General features: G+C 42.6%; 1 protein-coding gene across 3 annotated transcripts; it reads right to left on the bottom strand.

Annotated features, from left to right (window-relative positions):
* Nucleotides 1–1,714: 1,714 nt before the first annotated feature.
* Nucleotides 1,715–27,839, bottom strand: LOC140455466 (class I histocompatibility antigen, F10 alpha chain-like). Of its 3 annotated transcripts, none has more exons than XM_072550347.1 (7): nt 26,587–27,839; nt 22,447–22,707; nt 17,866–18,141; nt 17,483–17,761; nt 5,442–5,558; nt 3,648–3,707; nt 1,715–3,538 (listed from the first exon to the last, which is right to left on the bottom strand). In XM_072550347.1, the coding sequence occupies exons 1-7, from the start codon at nt 26,663–26,665 to the stop codon at nt 3,396–3,398; spliced, it is 1,215 nt and encodes a 404-aa protein (XP_072406448.1). In that variant the 5' UTR covers nt 26,666–27,839; the 3' UTR covers nt 1,715–3,395. The 3 variants fall into 3 exon arrangements, with proteins under 3 accessions (XP_072406448.1, XP_072406449.1, XP_072406450.1); XM_072550348.1 differs by having other exon boundaries at nt 5,442–5,555; XM_072550349.1 differs by lacking the exon at nt 26,587–27,839 and adding an exon at nt 24,793–25,408.

The following is a 27,839-nucleotide window of genomic DNA, read 5'->3' as shown; positions in this document are numbered from 1 at the left end:
GGGGGTGGGGGGAGTGCAGGAGGGTAGATGGCGAGAGGCAGTGGGGGGGAGTGTAGCAGGGGACATGGTGATGGGCAGTGGGGGAGTGGAGGGGGAAGTGTAGCAGGGGACATGGTGATGGGCAGTGGGGGGGTGGAGGGGGGAGTGTAGCAGGGGACATGGTGATGGGCAGTGGGGGGGTAGAGGGGGAAGTGTCAGAGGGGACATGGTGACGGTGAGTGTGGGGGTGGAGGGGGGAGTGTAGAAGGGGACGTGGTGATGGGCAGTGGGAGGTTGGAGGGGGGAGTGTAGGAGGGGACACGGTGATCAGCAGTGGGGGGGTAGAGGGGGAAGTGTCAGAGGGGACATGGTGACGGTGAGTGTGGGGGTGGAGGGGGGAGTGTAGGTGGGGACATGGGGATGGGCAGTTGGGGTGATGGAGGGAGGAGTGTAGGAGGGGACATATTGATGTGCAGTGGGGGGAGTGGAGGGGTGAGTATTGGTGTAGGTATGACCATAGGCAGTGGGGGCACGAGTGGAATAGAAAGACAAAATGAAAGAGGGAGAAGTGGAATTGCAGGAATAGAAATTGGGGAAGTGGAGATGGGAAATTGAATGGGGGTTAAGGAAGTTGGGGAACTGGAGTTGGAAGTGGAAGGGTAGAAATGGAATGGGGCAGGTCGGGAGTTGATGAAGAAATGATGTGGTGGTGTTGAATTTGAGACTGTTAAAGACATATCCTCTCTGAATTTTTTCATTTTTTTCACAGGAGGCACATGGCAACTGATATACTAAATGTAAAATCTTAAAATTACTTGTCAACAACCCACAATAAATGATGAGAGAAGATAATTGGTTTTCATCAGGCTTTAGTTACTTTTACAGCACAATGACAAAGACACAGAATCAATTTTAGCAGGCCAGACGTTTCCCTCCTTTTATTGTAAGTATCCAAGGTGTTCCTCTGACCAGGAGTTTAGATTCCCTACAGTGTGGAAACAGGCCCTTCAGCCCAACCAGTTCACACCGACCCTCCAAAGAGTAACCCACCCAGACCCATTTCCCTCTGATTAATGCACCTCGCACTATAGGCAATTTAGCATGGCCAATTTACCTGACCTGCACACCTTTGGACTGTGGGAGGAAACTGGAGCACCCGGAGGAAACCCACACAGACACGGGGAGAATGTGCAAACTCCACACAGTCAGTCACCCAAGGCTGGAATTGAACATGGGACCCTGGCATTGTGAGCCACTGTGCCACCCCTTAATCTAAGAGTTATTGTCAAGTTGATGAGTTTCAGCATCCACATCTGGTTATAACTGTGCAAAGGAGGAGCAAGTGAGGACTGCAGATACTGAAGATCATAGTCGAGACTGTGGTGCTGGAAAAGCACGCAGGCCAGGCAGCATTGGAGGAGCGTGAGAATTGATGTTTTGGGCATAAGCCCTTCATTAGGATTCCCTCCAATCCTGATGAGAGGATTATGCCCAAAACATCAATTCTCCTGCTCCTCAGATGCTGCCTGACCTGCTGTGTTTCTCTAGCACCACACTCTCGACTATAACTGCATAAACCCAAACAGCAATCTGTTGCTGGCCGAATCTCACTCTGCACGAACACACGCCCCAATGGTGTGATATTTTTTCTCACTGCCTGCAAAGCAGCACTGTAAACACAACTCACAATGAGCTCCAGCAAACATGTTTTCAAATACACAGCCTTCCACAGTCCTCAATTTTAAAGCATTCTTTTTTCAATTGCGAATTGAGGAATACAACACATACTGATTACAGCTGACTATTATGTACAAACATTATATTCCTGAGGCACATAGGTGTCTGGGCTAACAGTAAACACTTTGATGACAGCAGAGGAATATGCTGCCAGTCGGTGTCATGCTTCAAGTGATCTGAGGTAAGATGGAGTATGAGATCTTCATACCCTCAAGTCACAAGCTATGAAACTGCAATGTCTTTTAAAATACTGACACTGTGACCATGAGGCATCTACAGCAGACTCACTTCTCATTTCTTATTTGCCTCAGTACGACCCTGTTCCTCTAAGTGACAAAAGAATTTCTGGTGCATAATGTCTCCCACCTTACACCCTATTCCAAACTTTCTCACCATTCCCATTTCATCTACATAAAACATATCACATGTCAAACTTGTCCCAGTTCAGATGAAAGATAATCGCCTGAAACATTAACACTGTTTGTCTCCCTGCAGATGCTGCCAGATCTGCTGAACGTTTTGTCTTTCTTCCAAAGGTCTAATGTTTTGATACTGCTATCAGAAGGCACGTTCCAGTGTCTACACTGGTCATTGAGATCTCTATAGGCCGTCTCACAATGTGGATTCCATTTCATGTCCTTATTTGTGAAACTGGCAACAGCTGTTGTCTAATTCTCTGATCTTAACTTCACATTCATGTTGTTTCTGAATTCATTCAGCCCTTGGCTCCAGTGATATTCAGTGCTGTGCTGTGTGTGCTCCCTGTTCATACAATCACACAGGACTCCACAGAAGGGACACTGCTCCCACAGCCACATAACGTTGTGGACAATTCACTGGATGGGGAGAACAGTGATTTCCCCAGCAATGTCCTTCTCCCAATTATTAACCCTTTCGTTTAGATCATTTGTTCTGATAAAACATTCAATTTCTTGTTTGAAGTTCGGGGCGTTAATCTTTTCAGACTGAAAAGTAACAGACCCCAGTGTCTCTTGTGGAATCTGTATCTCATCCCCCAGTTTTGCTCTAAATGTCTGAATGATCCCAGTAACTGACTGCTCATTATTTGGAGGTGTTGTGTCTTTCACAGTATCCCTCACCCGGGTGATAATCCTGTGCAAAACTTCCAAAGCGAGAGAGCGCAACAGAGGAACTTGTTCATCATTTGTGGCTGCACAGCGTTGGACAACTTGCTCTTTTAGCCGATCTTTCTCGAATGACACAGTGTGTTGTTTCTATCGGTTATATTCTTCAAAACTGTCTCTCTCTCCTTCAAATGCAGCCCACGCAATGTCCTACCTTTAATATGCTTGTGGTTATTAATTTTTCACCACTGTTTGAAACATCGAAAAACACATTTTTAACGAATCTGTATTGGAAGTTACTTCTATTTTAATACTATTGTAACTGTTTTCAGATTTTCCTTCCCTTTGTGAACAAGCTTGTTATTCTCAGTCATCATTCTCATTCACTCAGCTCCTCCAAATTCTTGGGGTCTGATTATTCTTCAGGTGATGATTTAGTTCCAGGGTGTGGACTCAGTAAAATCTACATTATTCCTGTTCTTTGTACTTGATTAGGAGAAAGTCATTACCTGGATTACTTTACACTTTATTTACATCATCTGTCAGAACCAGACTCAATTCTTGTTCGCTAGGAGTTTGGTTTCTCCCATTGGGTCAGGTTTCAGGTTCTGAGTCTCTCTGAACAGGCTCTGACTTGAGTAATGTGTGGGATTCAATTAGCTCCAGTTCCACTTTATTATCCATGGCTTCCTGTTGGTGGAGAGTGGGTCCCGTTTCCAGAAATGGTTGCGTAGAAACTAATAAAAACATTAAACACGTCAACTGTGCAACATTTGGGAAAAGTGTAAATGTGGATAGAAATAGATTAGTGATTTAATCAGTGTTTAGAAAAATTTGGAATCTCACCTGTTTGATGTTCTTCTCCAGACTTCCCATGGCATTGTTGCTGTAGGTTTCCAGGTTTATCTGTGGGCAAGAATTAGGAGTTTTAACTGTCAATGTATGCATGTAGATACAAGGATGTTGCCAGGGTTGGAGGATTTGAGCTATAGGGAGAGGTTGAGCAGGCTGGGACTGTTTTCCCTGGAGCGTCGGAGGCTGAGGGGTGACCTTATAGAGTCTTATAAAATCATGAGGGGCATGGATAGGGGAAATAGACAAAGTCTTTTCCCTGGGGTCGGGGGAGTCCAGAACTAGAGGGCATAGGTTCAGGGTGAGAGGGGAAAGATATAAAAGGGACCTAAGGGCAACTTTTTCACACTGAGGGTGGTGTATGTATGGAATGAGCTGCCAGAGGAAGTGGTGGAAACTGGTACAATTGCAACATTTAAAAGGCATCTAGATGGGTATATGAATAGGAAGGGTTTGGAGGGATATGGGCCAAGTGCTGGCAAATGGGACTAGACAAGGTTGGGATATTTGGTTGGTATGGACAAGTTGGACCAAATGGTCTGTTTTCATGTTGTACATTACTATGGTTCTCATGTGTCTTGCACTACTATTTTTTTCACCCCGCTTTTAATATGTGCTGGGGCCTATGCAAAAGTAAGAAAGACTACAACGGGAAACAGTAAACCTAAGAGATAAATAAACTCAAACCGAAATTGCTGGAAATGCTCAGCTTATTTCGGTAAGAGAGATAGAAATTAGAGCAACTTGAGCTCAGTGGCTGAAATAGCCTGTTGTACTCTTCAATACAATCATGTCTGCTCTTCTGCCTCAGCTTCATTTTCCTACTCATTCCTACACTCACATTGTTGGAGGGAGCATGTTGTCATGGAGAGAAGATGAGCTAGCAAACAGGAAATAGAGAGTAGGCATAACTGGGTCATCCTCTGGCTGGCAAGAAGTAACAAGTGATGCGCCACAAAGTTCAGTTTTGGGACTTCAACATTTTGCAATCTGTAACAGTTATTTCGATGAAGGGACGGAAGGTATGGGTACTACATTTGCTGATGACACAAAGACAGATGGGAAAGAAGATTGTGAAGGAGCTGCAAGGAGGTGACAAAAGGATATTGATAGGTTAGGTGATTGGGCAAAGATGTGGAAAATAGTGTATAATTAAAATATTGTCCATTTTTCGTAAAGAGCATAAATGTAGCATATTATCTAAATGGTGAGACATTACAGAACTCTGACATGCAGAGGGATATGGGCATCCTTGTGCACAAATTACAAGAGGTTAGTTGTACTGACTGGACCATAGGACTGCTTTCTCATAAGAGAGAGAGAGAGAGAAAGACAACAAGTTGTGACTTAACCTGAGGGTCACCATACCTTAAACAACTGGAAAGGTCGAGAATGAGAGTACTTCATGGTAATCTCAGCCAATGTGGGAATTTTGGAAAGCCAGCAGAATATTATTGCTCATTGCAAAGGGAATTGAATACAAAAGTAAAGAGATTGTGCTTTATTTATACAAGGATTTGGTGAGACCAATCCAGAATACAGTGCAATGCAGAGTGATGCCAACAGCATGGGTTCAATTCACCTTCCAGCTTAGGTTACCATGAAGGACTCACCTTCTAAACCTCTGTGGCATCCTAGAGGCTACAACAGAACAGAACTAGACTACCCATATAAATAGGTCAAGCCACCAGAATCCCAGAGCACAGTAAGGATGCTGTCTCGTTAAGGAAAATGATTAGTGATGGTTGAGGCTGCCTGGTTTGATATTCTACTTCCTCCGATACTCACCTCTCTGAGTCCTTTTCCACATTACTAATCCAATTATTCCAACTATAATAGCCAGTGGAGTGATCATGAATCCTAACATTTCAAGATGTGAGTGTCCAGCGCTCTTTCCTGGGACTTCTGAAACACATTTGAATAAGATCATGATTATTCCTCTGTTCCTGAACCCATTCAGTTCTGAATTAGCCTGTTTGCAAGTTGTCATTGCTCCCAGGATTACATTACCAAGAGGTGGCACAATTGATCATTCTCAAACCTCAGCTATTGACAAACACCTAATTCCCACTGAAATAAAGGCCAGTTTTGGCTGTATTGCTAAAGGTTTCTTGCTCATTGTTCTATTCAATGGGAATTGGTTTAGCTCAGTTGGCTGGCTTGTAGGTTTACAGAGCAATGTGACACCAATAACAAGATGGTATGAGGTTACGATAAAGGACTCTCCTTCTCAACCTCTTCCCTTGCCTGAGGTCAGGTGGGCCTCAGACTAAATCACCACCAGTCACTTCTTTCTAATGAGAGAGCAACCCCTGTAGTCTGATACAACTATGGTGACACAACAACAAAAAAAATCTATTCAGGACATGGGGGGATAACTGTCCCAGTGTCTTCTTTGAAATCTATGGCTGGTAATGGTTCCCCATTTACTTAAGAATGACTACTGTCTGTCTCTAATAGGTTTTTGCAAAGCCTTTTATTTACACTGTTGTGTAAAAAAAAGAGTAATTGAACATATGTCTCTTACAAGTAAAAACTATTCCATCATTTTTTCACCATCTTGTGCATATAACTGATTAAATCAAACATGATATCATGATCATCATATGCATTATTATAATACCACAGTGCCCCCAAGTTTCTCTCAACTTTTACATGGATGTTATTTAACCATTTCTTCCACCATTAACACCCCCCAACCAACAGCGATATCTGAACTTCACAGGTTGTGTCTTTGTAGCATCTTATAGTTTATTCTGGTCTTACTCTCATCACCACGGATCCAAGGGCAAGAGGCTTCAACCATTTCTGTGACGTAATTGTAATTCTGTACAATAGCCGATGTAGTTCTTTCTCAGTATCTCACAGTTTATGGGCATTACACTCATTCAGTTTTGTTGCCCTGAGTAGTCTTGATACTTTTTGGGTCCTTCTGAACATTCCTATCTGGTTTGGTCAATATGAGAATGTGATTGCTCTGCCTATCTGAGGACTGTGTTTTCTAACTTCCCTACTCTGGGCCATATTAAGTTGCACTGTCAAGTAACTGCACACAGCATTCACAACAAGGTAGGTGACCTAAAGTTACTGAAATAATTCCACAGAGGCTGGTATCCTATCACCAAGTCACCCTTTACTTACACGTGGAAAGTCCTTGACATTACTCCAGCTCTCTCAGAACCAGATCAGAGTGCTTTTATCTGTCACTCCTGCTTTTATCCGTCAGCTAGGGATCCCTGATTTGACCAGATTAACAGCCCAAATCAGGGTTCTCATCTTCACCAAAGATCCTCAGACAGCACCTGCCAAACCCATGACCACTTCCATCTAGAGAAATGCTGAAGGCATGAGGCACAGATTGATTGAGGGGAATTGAGCAAATACTTTAAAAAAGACTATCCATTTCCTTTCTACAGGCATGTCTTCCAAAGAACTATTACATGGGCGGCACGGTAGCTCAGTGGTTAGCACTGCTGCCTCACAGCACCAGGGTCTCAGGTTCGATTCCAGCCTCGGGTAACTGTCTGTGTGGAGTTTGCACATTCTCCCTGTGTCTGCGTGGGTTTCCTCCGGGTGCTCCAGTTTTCTCCCACAGTTCAAAGATGTGCAGGTCACGCGAATTGGCCATGCTAAATTTCCCGTACTGTGTTAGGTGCATTAGTTAGAGGGAAATGGGTCTGGGTGGGTTACACTTCGGAGGGTCGGTGTGGGCCGAAGGGCCTGTTTCCACACTGTATGTAATCTAATCTAATCGAATGACCTCAGCAACTATCCATTCCTCTAAACTTAAAAAAAGCTAGACATCATGACAAACAAAAGAAGTTCAGGAGTATATATGGTTATAATCAAAGGTCTATAAAGTTGCCTGAAACACCAGCAATTCTGAGGACCAAGAACATTTTGAGAAAAGGAAGAATAAATTATAAATTTAATCTTGCAGAAATATAAATATAAACTGGAAAAGTTTCAAAAGATACGTAAAATGGAAACAGTTGGCTAAGATGAATGAGTCCATCGAAGGCAGAGTTAGGACAAGTTAAAATGTGGAATATAGAATTGGCAGAGAAGCAAAGTGATTACTTTGCATCTACTTTGTGGGAGGAAAAAGCATAAGTCTCCCATAACTAGAGATCCAAGTGATTAGAGAGAACGAGGAGTTGAAGGATGTTAGTATGAGTAAAGAAGATTGCATTGGAGCAGTTAAAGGGGTTGAAAGTAGATGAATCACTTGAATCTGATGGTATACATCCTTAAGTGTTGAAGGGGGTGACTATAAAAGATAAGCTTTGGGTTAGGTATTGGTGACTACCTTCAAATATTCTTTATAATTCTGAATGATTCCTGCAGGTTGAACAATAGCAAATGACTCCCAACTATTTAAGAATGAAGTGAGAGAGAAAACTGGGGACAACATTCTACACCTTTACAAAAGTAGCAGGGAAAATTCTATAGAGAAAGGGATAAATAGACACTTGGTTAATAATGATCTGATTGAGCAGTATTCGCATGAGTTTGTGAATGGAAAACCATGTTTGACAAGCTTATTGGAGTTCCTGAGAGAGTTGATAAAGGAGAGCTGATGCATGCACTATACTTTGATTTTCAAAGGTCTTCAGGGGTAGATGGGAATGTAGAGTTTAAAACACACAGAGATCAGCAATGAATTGCAGAGCAGCCTCAGGGGACTGAACAATCCACTTCAGCTCCTTATTTGCATTTTTAGATGCTGTGAATCTCTGAAAGGATTAATTCACAAATTGGTGGACCACTGATTAAAACAAACTTATCTGAAAAACCCTTTGTGAAAAGATGTTCCACAGTGATTTGATCACTGCTTCAGTTATAGTGTGAAGCTTGGTAATGTTTAGTCACATAGAGAAAATGTGCTGTTAAAATACTTTGATAAACTATGCTGGTTCCCTTGAAAGTGGAAGAGGTCCATTTCCAAATTTCCATGGCCTGTCAGAGAGATCACAAGAAAAAAAATCATAGATCTGCTGGTGCCTGGCAGTTTCTGGATTATACATGTGTGGCAGAGTAAATCCACCACTTTTTAAAAATAGTTCCTGACCATCATTCATTACACGCAAACTCTAAACTTGTTTTTCCCCAAGTGATCTCCATAGACTTTCTGATGAATTTCTTTGGGCATTGCCTTTCGTGTTAGCAGGTTGTGATTAAAGATTGAAAAATCATCCATCACAAAGTACCAATTCACAAATTGTGGACCACTGTCATACAATATGGTCTGCTCAGGTCATGATGCTTCTATCACATCTGATCACTTGCCCAACCTTTTTGACAGAATTTTCTGATGTGGGCTATTCTGCACCAAACTTTAGCTGTCCCTGGTTTTTTGAAATTTCTTCTTAGAAGCTGGCAAACAATTTGTTTTAGAAGTAGAAGCATTTTTTGTTGCCCATAACAAAGACCAAATCTTTTTATTCAATACAACGGCAACAGAGAAGGGCTTCTGATCCTGGGTATCGTTCACTCCACCCAATTTTCTTTTCTTTTCTTCTCCTCCCCTCTCTTTCCTCATCCTTTTTTCTTTCTCATATTATTTTATCTCTGTTGAAGAGCTCGATTGTGGTGACAGCACTGTGCAGACTTATGGCAGTCCCCACCTCTGCAAGATGGTGGCTGAGTAGTCTTGGCCATTTGGCTTGCTCTTCTTCTTCCTTCTCTTTTATTGTTTCCTTTCTTTCAGTTTTAATTTTTTTACAAGTGTTTTTTGTCTACAAACTTACCTTCTGGGGCAAGGCAGTGGCGGCGGCAGTATTGGGCTCGTTGAATTTGGTGGCTAGCTCGATGTCTAATGTTAGGCAGCAGCTGGGGCCTGACCTGGGACTCTCAGAGAATTCCAGATGCCTGTGCATGGACCAAAGGTGAGACAGAAGATCTGCTTGGGTGACACTTTGATCAGAGCTTTGTCAGTCTGAGATCCAACGCATCGAGAGCGTGGTGCTTACAGCCCAAAGCGCTTATGCCCAAAACGTCAATTCTTCTGCTCCTCAGATGCTGCCTGACTGGCTGTGCTTTTCCAGTGCCACACTCTTGACTCTGAGTTTCAGCATTTGCAGTTCTAATTTTCTCCTCCCTGAGATCCAACGCAGCCATGGAGGATCCCTTGACATTTGCAGTGATGACGGAACATCGAGCGAATGTAGGAGGATGCGCCTTTTAGGAATTGCAGTTCCAGAACAGCTAAGCAATGGCTGAACATTTAGCTTTATTTCTTTTTTTTTGACATAATGTGAAGAAGGATTGTATTGTTTCATTTTATTCTTTAATTTTTCCAGCTATGCTAAGAGCAACTGTAATGTTTAGCTTTTAACTTTGCTCTTTCTATTCGTTCTTAAGTTTTTGTACCTAAGTACTTGGACCTAAGATGGCACTGTGTGGGACAGCATTGAAAACTTTTCACTGCACTCCTGTACTTTTGTACACGTGACAACAAAGTCTAAATCAAAATCAAAATCCACTGTATCTTGAGACAATATGTCAACTGCAATCTGAGCTTTGCCTGTTACAACTACTTCTTGGAGCCATTGCAAAAGGCTTGCCAAGATCGTCATACCAATATTAGTGCTTATCTTAAATTCTTTTGCCAAGCCTTTTATTTCTAGGGTGACTGAACATAATCTCCGGTTTTCCTCCGTAACTATCCATAAGAAATTTTTTTTTTTAACTTCCAATTTCTTGAAGCATCTGGTTTTTAGAGGTGTCATTTCTTTTCCCTTTTGCTATAATCTTTGATCTGAGAACTTGCTGCAAGTGACCAGTCTTCCTTCAACTCCTGGCCGTTCCTCCATTGCTCTTGTACTCCATGGTTTGCTGAGCTCCATAAAGTGAACACGATTAAATGGCTGCTGCACTGCTTTCCCGAACCAGGGACCACAGTCGAAGGACACTTGGCTAAAGCATTTAGGACTGAAATGAAGAGACAGTGGTGACCCTGTGGGATTTGCTACAACTGAAAGCAATTGAGACCAAGACATTGTATGATTTCAGGAAAGAGTTGGATATCGCACTTAAAGGTAGCAAAGAAAATGGGAGAAAAGCAGAAAGAACAGGGTGATCAGGATGGTCAGCCACAGTCGTAATGAGCAGGCTGGAGGGGCCAAATGAGATTATTCCTATCCCTAGTTTCTACTTTCCTGCTCTTTCCCTGTGTCCACAGGCTTTTGAGTGAGGAGGGCTGTCTCACTGAGTAATAGAGATAAACAGCATGGAAGCAGACCCTTCGGTCCAACTTGTCCATGCTGACCAGATATTCTAAATTAATCTAGTCCCATTTGCCAGCGCTTGGCCCGTATCCCACCAAACCCTTCGTATTCATATAGCCATCCAGATGCCTTTTAAATGCTGCAATTGTACCAGCCTCCACCTCATCCTCTGGCAGCACATTCCATACATGTACCACCTTCTACACGAAAATGTTGCCCCTTAGGTCCCTTTTAAATCTTTCCCTTCTCACCTTAAACCCATGCCCTCTAGTTCTGGACTCCCCCACCCCAGGGAAAAGACCTTGCCTATTTACCCTTTCTATGCACCTCAAGATTTTATAAACCTGATCACCCCTCAGCTTCTAACACTCCAGGGAAAAGAGCCCCAATCCATTCAGCCTCTCCCTATAACTCAAACGGTCCAACCCTGGCACTTCTGATCTACCTGACAAACTGAATCATCGAAAATTTAGGCATTTTCCCACATTACTGCCCAATTCTGTGTTTTTCCTTTGCCTTGAATACTGTAATGAACTGCTTGTTTAGGTGTTAAATCCTAGTGTTTAGCCCTAAAAAAAAACCTGATAGCTTTTCACTGCAGAGTCTGATGATGACCCGATCATGAATAAGCTCAACTCTCAATGCTCCACACCCGCATCAACTAACAAACTCTCACAGGCCTGTAAGAACTGATTCAATGGATTTCCCTGGAATCTGGGCTCTCTGAATAAATCACATTCACTCGATTGCAGGTATTGCTCTGGGATGAAATGGGCCTTGAATGTCTTTAAGGGGAGATTCTGAATCTGCAGTGCTCTCTTCCAACCTGTCTCAAAGGCCTGACTTCCAAGTGGAACATAAAGATCTGATGTCTCTGCTCAATGGCACACAGCTCAATACTGCTCGATACAATTGTTTCTTCGAAGTTATTGTGAGGAGGCTTTCTGAGTTTTTGAAGACTGCTGCTCACATCGTGACTGGCTTGCCCCAGTAAGAGTCTTCTGATATTTTTCTTTATCTCTTTTGAGGTTATCTGCTGATGTTTTCCTGTGACTCCAATGCATGATTAAATCAGAATCTCTATAAGGTTCCACACAGTAGGCTATTGGACAAATTGCAGAGGAATGGGATTGTGGGAAATATAACAGTTTGGATCAGTAATTGGCATGCTGAAAGGAGACATAGGGTGGTGGTTGATGGGAAATGTTCATCCTGGAGTCCAGTTACTAGTGGCGTACCGCAAGGGTCAGTGTTGGGTCCACTGCTGTTCATCATTTTTATAAACAACCTAGATGAGGGCGTAGAAGGGTGGGTTCGTAAATTTGCAGACGACACTAAGGTTGGTGGAGTTGTGGATAGTGACGAAGGATGTTGTAGGTTACAGAGAGACATAGATAAGCTGCAGAGCGGGGCTGAGAGGTGGCAAATGGAGTTTAATGCTGACAAGTGTGAGGTGATTCACTTTGGTCGGAGTAACCGGAATGCAAACTACTGGGCTAATAGTAAGATTCTTGGTAGTGTTGATGAGCAGAGAGATCTCGGTGTCCAGGTACACAGATCCTTGAAAGTTGCCACCCAGGTTGACAGGGTTGTTAAGAAGGCATACAGTGTTTTAGCTTTTATTAATAGAGAGATCGAGTTCCGGAACCATGAGGTTATGCTACAGCTGTACAAAACTCTGGTGTGGCTGCACTTGGAGTATTGTGTACAGTTATGTTCACCGCATTATAAGAAGGATGTGGAAGCTTTGGAAAGGGTGCAGAGGAGATTTATGGAGGGAAGGTCTTAAGAGGAAAGGTTGAGGAACTTGTGGCTGTTTTCGTTGGAGAGAAGAAGGTTGAGAGGTGACTTAATAGAGACATATAAGATAATCAGAGGGTCAGATAGGGTGGACAGAGAGAACCTATTTCCAAGTATGGTGATGGTGAGCACAAAGGGGCATAGCTTTAAATTGAGGGGTGATAGATATAGGACTGATATCAGAAGTAGTTTCTTTACTCAGAGAGTAGTAAAGGTATGGAATGCTTTGCCTGCAATAGTAGTAGATTGTCAACTGTAAGCACATTTAAGTCGCCATTGGACAAGGATATGGACGTACATGGAATAGTGTAGGTTAGATGGGTTTCAGATTGGTATGACAGGTTGGCGCAACATCGAGAGCCGAAGGGCCTGTACTACGCTGCAATGTTCTATGTTCTACTTACTATTACCATGGTTTGTGTTGTCATGAGACATACAGCTCAGTGTTCTGTTCTGCACATTGAAGAGATAGCAATCCTAACTCCTTCAGGTTGTATGTGGACTATAATGATTGCCCTCAGACTGACTCTAGTAGAGGTTTACAAACCCTAGAAATTACATCAATATACATAACACTGCAAGTTCATCTCTCAGAAGCACAGAACATTCTATCCTGTCTTTACAGGCTCCTGCACATGACAGCTGATGTCATTGTTAAATTATATTATAAATTGCCATGTCATTGTCATATCCAATCTCATTATACTATAAACTTTATACGTGTTGAAAATTTACTTCTACGTCTTGGATTTGCTGCCTGGCAACATAATAAAAGATCCTTGTAAAATATCTGCTTTTATATTCTAGTTGGTTCACCTTCATTCACTATCTTTTACCCCATTTTATTCCTAGCTTCCTTCTTAGTGGTTGGCGGGGGAGGAGAGAGGAATTTGGACTTGAAATTGGTCATGGGCAAGTAGCAGTGAGCACATCTGAGACACAATTAGTTCTTGAGCACTAAATTTTGGCTATCTTCACTGAAGCACTCAGTGAGCACTGGACTGTGTCTGCTGGTATGAATTGCCTTATTGTTCGCTCTTTGATCACTCCCTATTTCTGGAATGTAACGTTACCTCTTTTATATAGAGCCAAAATATTTGTACAAGGTCTCTCATTCTTTTATCACTCATTACAATTTATTTTGCCTCTAAGTGATCAATGTTTACTTTAGCTGATTTCTTTGTAAAAGATCTGCTTTTATATCCCTGGTTGGTTTACTTTTCTGTTCTATCTTTTACCCCATTTTCTTCCTAGTTTCTTTAGCAGGCCACAATTGGATTATTCTTGCTCAGTCCTTTTTCTCAATCAAGTGTATTTTCATTGAACATGTAGTTTTAAATATTTTTCTCCACTGATTATACCTTGTAATTTTATTTACAATTTCACTTTAGTTAATTTTCCCTTCGTAACAATTTAACGATTTGAGACTGGAGTTTTTTTTTCCCAAACGTAAGATGGAATTCATTGTATTATGAATCCCTTTTATCAGACAGTCACCTAATATGTGATTATTAATTGAATTGTGCTTCATTGCATAACACAAGCTGGAAAGTACCTTGCACTTGACCCATAGATGATTCTGCAACTTTCTTTTTCAGAAATCTGTTCAATACTAATAATACAGAAATTACTGTAGTAAGGATTAGAACAGATGTCGGTTGCTGGCTGTTGATGACTAATTGATGTCTGGATACATATGGGGGAGGGGGAGAGAGCTGGGACTGAGGGAGAAAGCTGTTAGATTGATACAATCAATATACTCTACACGAATGAAAGTTAAAAAATTACGTCTCGTAGTTCCTATTTAAGCATTAGATACAAATCCAATAAGAAAACATCCCACAAACATTATTGCATATTCTTTGTTGCACGCTTCGACTATTTTTTTGCTTAATGTTCTCTGTCTCTGTGAAATCGCTGAGGGGGCCTTTAAACTGTTCCACTTATGTTTCTGAGTCTTGTGATTCCTGCTCTTCATCTGCATGTGTTTTACTTCCTGATCCTCTGCACTAACTTCCTTTCCCAGTCTTGCTGTGATGACAGTGCTACCTAAACACCATCTTGATGGGACCCCATTTTAAAGTTTCAGATTGTGTGTGACTCTGGATTGAAAACCGTGGGAAGAGGACTAAGGGGGAGGGTGGGGTGCAGGTGAAGTGGTTTGTGGGACAGCTCTTTGCGTTTAAAAGGTAGGGCTTTAGAGCTACTAGCTTTAGCCCTCGGAAAAAGGGAAGACCCAGCATCTTACAGATCATGGTTGTAGCAGCAATCGGATCTCAAAGAACAGACAATGAAACAACATAACAAAAGCACAAACATCTGAAGGGGTCTTGCAGCTGACAAAACTCTCTCTGAGCCCCTCTGACCACCAGTATCATCTTGAAGCTAGAGACACTAAAATTTAATTCTGCAACATCACTGGGGAGAGGGAACGGCCGACAGGTTTGGAAATGTCCTGCTTTACCATGTTTTTTGGTGTAAGGTTATTATTCCACCTCCTCCACCACTCTTCCTGTCTTTCCAAAATTTTGTATTCTTGTGATATTTATTCCCCAGCTTTGGTCAGTTTGTAAACTGCGTTTCACAATGATGATTAGATATGAACCATCTATCTCTAACTTGTACCTATGGTTGATCCATCTTATTACAAATACTTTGCAAATTCAGTTAAAATGCCTTTGAGTATTTGCTACTACTATTTGCATGGACCTTATTCTCTGCTGCAGTATTAATGTCAAACTCTGTTTCTTTTCCCATTCTTGTTTATGCCCAAATCTTTTCACTGTTCCATTATCTCTATTTCCCTTGTTAGATTTCTAAATCTCCTATCATCCAAACCTGCCAGCCTCAAACCATCAGATTCAAGACTGCCTAGATACATTATTTCAGGACAATGAACCCAGCCCAGTTCAAACAAAGACCATCCTTAAAAAAAGGTCTCTTTTCTGAATATTGGTGCCAGTGCCCCGTGAATCAAGACCCGTTCTCTTTAAACTATCTTTTGAGCCTAACATTTAATCCACTTGATTCTATTCAGGTTAACACATGGCTGAGATAACAATCCAGGTATACATAGTTTTCTTATTAGATTTGAATATAACTGCTAAATAGGAACTATGAGACATGTAACTTTTTAATTTTTCATGCAGAGTATATTGATTGTATCAGTCTAACAATTTTCTCCCTCAGTCCCAGCTGTCTCCCCCAACCACATATGCATACGTGACAATTACTTCACACAGAGAGTGGTGGGCATTTGGAAAACATTGCCAGCAGAGGTGGTAGAGGCAGGCACAGTGGATTCATTTAAGATGCATCTGGACAGATGCATGTGTAGGTGGGGAGTAGAGGGATACAGATGCTTAGGAATTGGGAGACAGGTTTAGACAGTGGATTTGGATTGGCTCAGGCTTGGAGGGCTGAAGGACCTGTTCCTGAGCTGTAAATTTTCTTTGTTCTTTGTTCTAAATATCTTTGAGGTTTTGCATTTTAGCACACACCAGCTCCTCAAACTCAGTCAGTGAAAATTCATTCTGAGTTCTATTCCTAACATTGGCTCTGCATGGACCACAACAACTGAATCCCCTTGCTGCCCTTGACCTCCAGTCCAAGTTCTTCTCTAGATATGAAAATACATCCTTAATAAGGCACCAAGCAATGGAACACAAACATTGGGGAACTCTCACTCACAGTTGCAGAGAATCGTCATATCCCATTACTATCAAAATTCTTTCTACACACCCTGTCCCCACCACCAAACGGGATCCTGAATCACAGTGCTACAATTAGTCATACATCCACCTTACAGTCTTTAATCTCATTGCTCTGGTGGCAAATACTTCCCAATTACTGGCCAAGTCTCCCCTACCACTCCATCCTGAATCCCAGCATCTGCCTGACTCACAGTCACACTCTCCTGTTCCCAGTCAGTCGGCCAACTTTAAAGTTCGACTTAACCTAAATAATGTAACTGGTACCTCACCCTCTCGCTGACTCTCATGTCTGCAATTCCGAATCTATCTCGGTAACTCAGATACAAACATGTTGAAATTGCAGACGCTTACCATAGTTATGGTTCGTTAAAATTGCAGGACACTGCACGACCTGTCATTTTATTGCAATTATGACACACTATCAGTGCTGCTATCTTCATCTAAATGTATTTGTATACTTAGTTCACCAGTTACTCATTTGGTAAATTTATTTTATGTTACAGTATACTAGCTGGAAGATAAAACTCTCACCAGTTACTGGAGATGCCAAACAAACCTTGCTCGATTGTCTCTAACTATTGGGTCCCCACTCCCTCCCAGCTCATGCTTTGCATGAATGATTGAGGCCAATGTAATATTGAATATGCTTTTATATGGTGTCAAGGAATTATGGTGCCTCCAACTAAATGTGATTTGTGACAAACATCATTTTGACAAAATGTCTACACCAAATCTCTGGTAAATTCAGTTTCTCAGAAAGTTTAAGTGATGTGTAGAATTAACTGGTGGTCTGTTGCCAATACACAAACAACTCCATGGCAATCTGAATTCATTCAAAAATCCTGCAGCCAAGCCATCAGAAAAATTACAAAATGTAAAAATATATAGTTTGCTTAGTGACGTATTTCATTTTACTTTTCCGCATTTCTTTCTGTCTTATTCCTTTTTTTGAATCTGTTTCTTCGGCACAGTCTCAGTTTCTCTTGCCTGTAACTATGTATATCTCATTCATTCGATCCTTTTAGTTACACACACTCTCCTTGTTCTCTTTCTCCCTCACACATGAATATCGATTATAGTTCCTTACCCCACTGATAGAGCTGGGCCTCTGTCAGGCTGCTGTGTTCAATTTGACAGGAGTATTGATCCTCATCCCCAGCATTGACCTCAATCTCTTTCTGGACCTGATGGGTCCCATCGTGGTTCGGTCGTACCCCCGAGGAATGTGTCTCAGACATGACCTCTCCATTCCTTAGCCAGGTCACCTCGACGTCTACAGGATAAAACCCAGTGACCAGGCAGGAGAGAGTGAGTGGCTTGTCCTGACCATTGGGCTCCCTCCTGGAGATGAACACTTCAGGCTGAACTGTGATGGGAAAGGGTGAAAACACAAACAATAGACAGACACTGAATGGAATGGGAGAATGGTTTCATAGATCAGTGAGGTTAGATCAGAACTGAAATAAATACCTGTCCTTTTGAGATATTCCTTTCCAAAACGTAAGCGTAGTTTTAAGCGCTCAATAAGTTCTATTTCCAACTGCCATTTCCAATATTTGTTCCAGGATTCATCTGAATTCCATTTTTCTGCAGTCTTCACTGCAAACTGATTGGATGCCACCCATCTCATTCTGTCCGGCTCTAAACTAATAAAGTCCTTTCCATCAAATCCAAATCGCATCGCGATATTAGTGGAGCTGTCATCATTTATTTCAACTTTCCTTATCCATTGGAAAATGTGAATTCCTGTCAGTAATGAACGGTAAACAAAAGGTACTATTGTTAGAAAAGTATATTTATTATGTAATGGACTTCTCTGTGCGCTCAGTAATACAGTAATAGGTTTCTCTGTGGGCTGTGGATTGCTATACTAGTAAAATTAAACTAGCTGATTATTACAAGAGATTTCTTTATTGATTCTGTTCACAGCAGGATTTATTACTGTAAAACCAATTTTGCACACAGTACTGAAGGAACACTTGCATGGAAGAAATATATTGTTTGTGAATATCTTCATTTTGTGAAACCCAAGCAGTTCTCTGGAACTTGGGCAGTATAACCTAGTTTTGAGGGTATACAGGAGGAGGTAAAACCTGTTCCCCTCTAGGGACATGAAGCCATCCTGGCAATACCTGCACTGTCAATGAAAAAGGATCAGCAAGGAAATCAATGTGAGGAACTCATCTCCTGGGGAGTGTAGCTAATAAAGCAAGTTCAATGAACTCACGAGATAGGATCACTGCACCACCCTCTCTGCTATAATATCCTTCCATTCTGCTCCCTTCATGGTCATACAATCATCGCCCCACACTCCACAACACCAGTCCATCTTTCAAATGAAATGCCAAACCTGTACTCCTTCTCATATAGGGAGGAAAATCAGAATTAATGTCTTGGGTCTGGTGACCCTTCCTCTGTTTTTTTTGGACAGATACTGCTGGGCTTTTCCAGCAGCTTCCATTTTTATTCCATGTTATTCCAGGCATTCGGGTTGTCTCAGCACCACCGTATTTTTAATGTTTTGGAATTATCTCTCTGCCTCATTTAATCGGATTACAGATCACCCCTTCAGTTGTTATTCAGCTGTTGACATTTTACTCTCACTGTCTAACACCCTCGGTCAGCTGCAGCAACTTCTTATTTGGCACTCCATTCACACCACTTTTATGATCTTTTGATCTCTCTGCCCAGACTCTTGTCTGTATGCTTCTCTCTCACTACACCTGATGATAGGGCTACCCTCCGAAAGCTTGTGATTTCAAACAAACCTGTTGGACTATAATCTGGTGTCATGTGATTTCTGGCTTCATAGAGACACAGTCATAGAGATGCACAGCACAGAAAAAGACCCTTTTCAACCAACTCATCCATGCTGATCAGATATCCTAAATTAGTCTAGTCCCGTTTGCCAGGATTTAGCCCGTGCTCCCGTAATCCCTTTCTATTCATATACCCACACAGAGATTTAGTCTTAGCATAGAATCAGAGCTCAACCTCACTTCAAAGCAAATAAGAGATCTGCTGAAGCAGTCTCACATTATATAGCATCATCTCCAAGGTGAAGTCATCATCGTCCAACTGGACATAGGCTGCTCTCTCATCACAGAAAGACGGAACTGGTGATTGTTTAACCTGAGGGTATTGGTTAGCTCTGCTGGCTGGATGGTTAGTTTGCAATGCAGAGTAAACGAACAGATGGGTTCAATTCCCACACCAGCTGAGGTTACCATGAAGGATTTTCTTCGTCAATCTGTCCCCTTGCCTGAGGTATGGTGACCAGCAGCTCGCTCTCTCTAATGAGAGATGTAAAAGATTCCATGGCATTCTGATGACACATTGAGGAGTTATCCTCAGTCTGCTGACTAATATTTACTAGGAGATAGTAAGGACTGGAGAGTCAGAGTCAATAAAGTGTGGTGCTGGAAAAGGCACAGCAGGTCAGGCAGTATCTGAGGAGCAAGACAGTCGACGTTTCGAGCATAATCCTTCATCAGACCTGCTGTGCCTTTTCCAGTGCCACACTTTATTGACAAATATTTACTCCTCATTCAACATCATAATAAGTGGGGATCATTGTCACATTTTGCCATGGGAGCTTGCTGTGTACAAGTTGGTTACTCTATTTCCTATATTCTTGCAGTGATTCTCTGGAGCTGAGCTGTCCTGAGGTTATGAAAAGCCCGAAGTATATGTAAATTTTCCCTCTTTCTCCCAGCTTAGCACAGCTGCATTCCTCACTTCTCGACAACTCATATCTCCTAAACTGCAAACAGATTCATTCCTCTGTGACAGGCACCCAAATGAACATTATCAGTATTACAGTTATCATTAACTATTCACTGTTATTGGACAGGGTTGCAACAACTTTGGATGCTCTGTGACTTGGAAGTGAAGCTGAAGGTGTTAACAAACATCAACTTGTCTTTCTGGATAATGGAGTTTGCTAGTTTGAGGACTTTGTTAAACAAGTCCGAGTGGATTACTGCAGTGCATCTTGCAAATAGTACTCACTGCAGCCATTCTGCAGTATGGTGGTACACTGTGTGGGGAATTGTGCAGTATAGTGACAGGAGTGAATTTCAAAAGAGGTGGATTTGGTTGTAATCAAGTGGGCTGCTTTGTCCTGGATCGTAATAAAATCAGGAATATGGTTTGTTAGCTGTGAAACCATCAACTGTAATATCAAATCTATCCATCTGCTTCTCTACATGTGCTTAAGAACAGGAAGTCTGTCAGCATGTGACTCCTACAGCAATCTGTTGACTCTTAACTGGCCTCTGAAAAGGCTGAGCAAGTCATTCAGTTCATGTCAAATTCGGGACAGGCAACAAATGTTGACCTTGTCAGTTACACAAAAATCCCATCAAAGAGGGAATTAGCCTGGTTTACCTGATTGAATGCTGTAATACAGTGGACAGGATTGCCCATACATTGTATGTACACCCAAGGGTCATGGGTTGCTGTGTAACTACAGATGGATGCCCACCTGGCACTCACTGAACACAGCAGTCAGCTGAGAGATACTAAGTCAGCTAGCATCCACTGACAGGGGAAGAACTTCAGGTTGATGACCTTTGTCAGACGGGGAAAGTTTTTCAATACATAACAGGTTTTGAGCAAGTGAGAGTGGAAATGGAACAAGGGAGAAGATTAGTGACAGACTGGAATGGGGAGAGGTTAAATGACAAAGGAGTTGGTGTTGCAGAGCCAAAGGGAGTGTTGGTGGGTAAAGGTACAGAAATTGAGTGTTCAAAAGGATTACACAGGATTTCTGGCACAGAAACAGGTTAAACCAGTCCCTGCAAGTGCTTATGCTCAACCTGAGCTCCTCCCATCCTCTTTGCTGCAAACCTACCTTTGTAATCATCTATTTCCTTCCCCTCAAAATACTCTAGCTTCTCTTTAAATGTAACAATACTATTTGCTTTAATAACTCCCTGTGGTGGCGAGTCACACATTTTCTCTACTCTTTGGGTAAAAGTTTAAATTCTCTGTTGGGTTTTTCTGGTTATCTTACATTAAGGCTTTGAATGATTTTCCCCAAAAGTGGAAATGTTCTCTCCACATCCACTCAATCAAAATCTTCCAAAGTTATTAAAACCTTCAATATGCACTCGTGAGGCCTTTTTGCCTCTCAGGTAGAATGGACTCAACTTTCAATTCTTTTCTGATATGTAGTTGAAAAATGTGGTGCTGGAAAAACACAGCATTCTGATATGTATCCCATGTTATACATTCTCTCAGCACCATCTCCAGTGCCTAATGTTTTATCCTTTTCATTATATGGCAACAAGAGTTGCAGTGTGTGTTCAATACAAATTTAGCATACTTTCCCTAATTTTCAATGCTGCTCCTTTAGATATAAAACCTAGTACTTGGTTCACTGTTTATTGGCTTTGCTAAGCTGAAATGCAGATTTTAGTGAATAATGTGTTTATACGGCAAGATCTCCTTTTCTTCTTCCCCCACCTAGATCTGCAGCTACTAACAAATAAATAACGTTCCAATTCCTAGAAAACACAGCCAACTCCCTACAATTTCATGTCATCTGCACTTTACAAAAGTTTTGATTCCAAAGTCCAAAGGATTGACGTAAATTGTGAACAGCAGTAGTCCCAGGTCTGAAGACGTCCCACCTTCTGCAGCTCTGAATAAGTATCTTTTACTCCCATTCTCTATTTTGTCTTGAAGCCAACTTGTAATCTGTTCTGTTACCTTGACCCTGTCACCACACTCACGGGCCTTGTGCATTTGTCTATTGTGAAGACTGAGGTCAGAAAGGTCAGAGCGGAAACTCAGTAGATCATTAAAACATCAGCTGACAGGAAGCTGGAGTCACAGAGTGAACAGAAATGCTGTGCAAAATGGTCACCTGTGAGTGCATGATCTCTCCAGTGTGTGGAGACCACATCACAAGCAGTGAATATAGTAGGCTAAATCAAAAGGACTACACTCTACCACAAATCACTGCATCACATGGAAAAAGAGCTTTGGGTGAAGAAGAAACAACAAAGAAAGGGCAAGTGGAAGTATGTGTATTGTTGCTCTTACCGGATGTCTGGTTTGTATTCTTCATTATCATCTTCAAGTTCTCTTTTGCAATGGCACAATGTTTATTCCCTCGATTTGTGAGATATTCCCAGTATTCTTCATCAAAGGCATCTGTCATCCACTGCTGACGGGAGATTATCTGAGGGGTGCCGCTGTCATAATAGGCCACTGGAACTCCATTGATCATTCCCACTCCAACATACTCGGGTAAATCAGCAGTGCCAGAGGTAGCTAAATACATAACTGTAAATGCATTCCTGTCTGTAGAAAATAAAGATTAACAGATTCAAGGGACATCTGAATAAACACTTACAAACACTACCACCTGATCAAGGAAAACTCACCCACGTAGTGACAGTGTGAAATCAGAATGATGGTGTGAATGCTGAAATCTGGATAGTGTATCCACACCAGCAAATACCTACCATAGTTCTAACGGCAGCTGAAAAAGTCCCGAAGACACTGGCACACATCCTCTGATCAGGGTCAATACTGAATGCATTGACCCGACTGGTGGAGACTTCTGTAACCCGACCCTTTTCTGCTTTTTCAGCTACTTCTTTCAGTTCAAGAGGTGAGGAAAGAGTGACTGGCCCGAATTAGAAGTGGCAGTGGGCCCTTTGAGCCCATTCCGCCATTTAACATGATCATGGCTGATCTCATCTTGGTCTCACCTCCAGTTTCCTGCCTGCTCCCACAGCCCTTTATCCTGCATTTGACAAATATGGTATCAAGAAGTTCTAGCAAAACTGGAATCAATGGGTATCAAGGGAAAACTCTTCGCTGGTTGGAGCACACAGGAAGACGGTTGTAGTTTTTGGAGTTCAGTTATCTCAGCTCCAGGACATCTCCGTACAGGTTCCTCAGGATATTGTCCCAGGCTTAGGGTGTCTGGTTGTAATGATTAGCTGATCACTGGTAGACCCAGGCATTAAACTGGGTAACTTTACCTGGCCTAGCGTGTTTCTAGAGTGTATATACCTAACCCAAGTCTCTGATTCTGAAGTCCATGTTAAGAACAGTTGTGGAGAATCCCAGACAATCCCAGAATCCTGATTTGCGCCTCCCAATCTAGATCCCAAATCTGATAATTCAGAGACCTGAAGATTTGGATCAGTGAATCTTCATTGAGTGAAAATAGGGATGGGTCCAGGTGCTGGCAGGTGAGACTAGATTGGGTTGGGATACCTGGTCGACATGGATGGGTTGGACCGAAGGGTCTGTTTCCATGCTGCACATCTCTAGGAGTCTATACATCGGAAGGTTTCTGATAGGAAAGAAAATGCTCCTGGAAGCTGCCTTTTTATTGTCGACCATTCTTTCAGTTCAAGCATTAAACAGGCTGCTGTAAGCATTTTGAATCAACTTGTTACGACAAATCTCCAGGGTGGGACTCAGACCTTCTGACCTGGCCACAGGAGCCTTAAAGATGACTGCCCCTGGTATTTTAAGACAGACAGTCTCCTATCCAAATACTGAGGCTACTAATGAGGAGCAGACAACATCAGGCACTTTCAGACTCATGTGACAACTGGGCTTCAGAAACCAACAGCTCATTTTAGGTCTGTGGGGAAGGAGAAAGAGAGAGAAAAAGCTGTTTCCCTCAGTGCAAAAACCGCAGGGAGAGAGAAAGGGCAAGACTGTTAGACAGAAAGGAACAATTAAACAGACAGTGAAACATGTCCACGGAAAGAGGCAGGAGCACAGAAAAAAAAGAGAGCAAGAAAACCAGAGAGAGAGAGAGAGAGAGAGAGAGAGAGAGAGGGGCAACCAGAGAGAGGGAGAGAGAAAGAACCAGCAAGAGACAGAGACAGAGAGAGAACCAGAGAGAGAGAGAAAGGGAGGGACAGACGGAGAGACTGAGGCAGAGACAAAGAAGAAACAAAAACATCGGGATAAAAAGAAAGAGAAAGTGAGATACTTAGAGAGAGACAGAGCAGAGATCGAGGGACAGAGCCAAAGGAAAAAATATCCAGAAGGAGAGAGGGAGAGGCAGAGCTCCAGAGAAAGACACACATACATGCAGAAGGATACACAACACTCCCCCCCAACCCCAACCCCCCCGCCCCCCCCCCCCCCCCACCACCACACACACACACACACACACACACACAGATTGTGGCACACTGAGACACAGAAAGTCAGGGAAAGAACATAGACACACAGTGAGTGAGACAAACATGAAAGGAAATTAGCCCCTCAGCTCTTCACTAGTACAATTGTGACATTAATTCCTGACAGAAACCGACTGACATTTCCATTCCTGTGAAGTCCCAGGAGAATTCCTGTCTTTGCCCTGAGCTGGAGAAGAGAGAGAGAGAATGGAAAGCTGAATTCTGTACTTACCGGGAGAGACGCGGGAAAAACACAGGGAGATGGAGAAAAGGATCAGCAACATTCTGGGAATTTGCTGTCCTTATTCTAACCAGGGACTTGGAATAAAACACTCTGGGGTTGAGGGTGGGGATCAATTAATGTTTGCACACTGGAACATACAGTAGAACAACAATAAAATCGAATTAACTGTACACCTTGAACTTTGATCATTTCCTGAACTCAAATTCCAGACGCAGAGTATCAACTATTGGTTCATCTCAGGGATATAACCAATTAAAAAGACGAACAGTCACAAGCTGCTTCAGCCTCCAGTAAGCTGACTCATACTGTGTGATTCAGATTGTGAATTAAGAATCAGTGGAAGTGAGAGTGAACAGGGTCTGCCACCAGCTCAATAACAAACACAAGATTCACAAAAATCCTTGGCCTAACAGTACACGTTTTGACATTGGCCCCACTACCCGGGAAAGGTTAAACTGCATCCACTCAAGACAAGAGTTATGCATCAATATATTACAGTTAGACAACCTCTTTAATATTGTGACCAATACACAGACACTTCACAGAGAAGCTCACCAAACAGGAGGAGAATGAGGGGAGGGAGTCACACTGACACAGGGGAGAGTGAGGGGAGGGAGTCACACTGACAGGGGAGAGTGAGGGGAGGGAGTCACACTGACAGGGGAGAGTGAGGGGAGGGAGTCACACTGACAGGGGAAGAGTGGGGGGGGGGGGAAGTCACAATGACAGGGGGAGAGAGGGGGGAGGGAGTTACACTGACAGGGGGAGAGAGGGGGGAGGGAGTTACACTGACAGGGGGAGAGTGAGGGGAGGGAGTCACAATGACAGGGGGAGAGTGAGGGGAGGGAGTCACACTGACAGGGGGAGAGAGGGGGGAGGGAGTTACACTGACAGGGGGAGAGTGAAGGGAGGGAGTCACACTGACAGGGAGAGTGAGGGGAAGAAGTCACACTGACGGGGGAGAGAGAAGGGAGGGAGTCACACTGACAGGGGGAGAGAGAGGGGAGGGAGTTACACTGACAAGGAGAGTGAGGGGAGGGAATCACACTAACGGGAGTACGAGAGTAAGGAGTCACACTTAGCTCCATAAAATGAAGATTTATTCATGAGAAAGTGTTCATTGATCAGAATCACAGGGTTATGCTGTGTGTAAACTGTAAAATGCCTCAATGTTTGTTGCCTTGTCGGAATGGACTGTTTGTTTCCCGCCGGGATAATTTAGCAGCAGTAATGGGGGAGTTGGAGGACCCAGAAGTGGACATGTCACTCCGACCGCAAGCAGGTTGCCAGTGCTCCAGCTGCCATCAGGACAACAAGTAATCATTGCTTACATTTGTGAAGGCAGAGTCTTCGGGGTGTGAGAACTGGGTCACAGTAAACATAATACTATTGAATCTACATGAATACATAATGGGTTAACTGTCGGGTAAAAACTTGTGGGGAGATGTTATATATGGTAATGGTTCAAAAGAAGTAATATTGAGCTCCACCCAATCTGATGAAGTTACCTACAGTCTTTGGGTGGAGACAGTTGAATCCTACATGATCACCTTTTGGGAGTTCAATATGTAGTCTATACAGTTCCTAACAGTTCGAGTTATCATTTGTAATGCAAGTTGTACTTCTTGATTTCAGGCAATGAACCAGTTAACCAAGACCAGTACCTCTTCTCTCAAACCTCTTCACTGGTCTATCCATAATTCTATATTAGGACAAGCCCTGGACACAGTATAGAAAGAGACAGCGAACTACCTCAAAGAACCATTTCTCTGCACTACATACTTGCATGGGTGACAGGTGTCATAGTGGTCCCAACACAGGCAAACAGAGTAACACCATATCCAGGAATGGGATGTTTCATATATAAGTGTATCAGACTGAAAGTTTTCCAACTGAGCCATCCATTCTAAAAGAAAAAGATGAATCAGAAGAAGTATTGCAAAAGGATGCATTTTAGCATTCAGGAGACTGATATGGGTGGAATTAAGGAGTCAAAAAGTAGTTTTGAAGTGAAGACTCTGCCTTCACAAATATTAGTGGGGTTTGCCTCCAGTACTGATAACAGTGATGAAGTAATGGGAAGGTTATAATGAAAGAAGTGTTGTGTAAAGGAACAGTGGTTACAATAGGAAAACTTACTTGCCCAAAAATCATGAATTTCTTGAATACAATCAGAATAGTTTCAGAACAATGAGAGATCTTTTAACATGGAGAACCCTGTGAACTGGGGACAAAATGGTGAATTGGACAGGATGTCAGTAAATATATCATCAGTTTGCATTGAAACCTAGCACTAATATCTTTTAGGGAACAAAATCGCTCATCCTAACCTGGATGTTTATCCTTCTTTATCACATCCACTAACTCCACACAGAATCGCACACTGCTTTTATTCCAAACTCCCAGCTGAACAGTTGGCACGGTGGCTCAGTGGTTAACACTGCTGCCTCACAGCACCAGGGACCTGGGTTCGATTCCAGTCTTGGACAACTGTCTGTGTGGGTTTCCTCTGGGTGCTCTGGTTTCCTCCCACACTCCAAAGATGTGCAGTTCAGGTGAATCGGCCATGCTAAATTGCCCATAGGGTAGGGGAATGGGTCTGTGTGGAGTTGTTGGGCCGAAGGTCCTATTTCCATACTGTAGAGAATCTAATCATATTTGGGCGGCACGGTGGCTCAGTGGTCAGCACTGCTGCCTCACAGCACCAGTGTGCCAGGTTTGATTCCAGCCTTGGGTAACTGTCTGTGAGTTTGCACATTTCCCACAATCCAAAGATGTGCAGGTCAGGTGAATTGGCCATGCTAAATTGCCCGTAGTGTTAGGTGTATTAGTCAGAGGGAAATGGGTCTGGGTGGGTTACTCTTCAGAGGGTTGGTGTGGATTGATTGGGCTGAAGGGTCTGTTTCCACACTGTAGGGAGTCTAATGTAAAAAAAGTGCTTTCAAACTATTCCCTGAAAGAGGGCATTGGAAATCAAATCCCACTATTCCTGGAGTTGGCACAATGTGAAAATTTGATTAAATCACTGAATTCAA

Source organism: Chiloscyllium punctatum, chromosome 30 (assembly GCF_047496795.1).
Source record: "Chiloscyllium punctatum isolate Juve2018m chromosome 30, sChiPun1.3, whole genome shotgun sequence".
Taxonomy (NCBI): domain Eukaryota; kingdom Metazoa; phylum Chordata; class Chondrichthyes; order Orectolobiformes; family Hemiscylliidae; genus Chiloscyllium; species Chiloscyllium punctatum.
This window is presented reverse-complemented; position numbering and strand designations above follow the sequence as displayed.

Coding starts and splice junctions, on each gene's coding strand:
- LOC140455466 (XM_072550347.1), bottom strand. CDS start 26,665: ATGAAACATCCCATTCCTGGATATGGTGTTACTCTGTTTGCCTGTGTT. Junction 18,142..22,446: donor GAATACAAACCAGACATCCG/GTAAGAGCAACA, acceptor CATTACTGACAG/GAATTCACATTTTCCAATGG. Junction 17,762..17,865: donor GGAATATCTCAAAAGGACAG/GTATTTATTTCA, acceptor TTCCCATCACAG/TTCAGCCTGAAGTGTTCATC.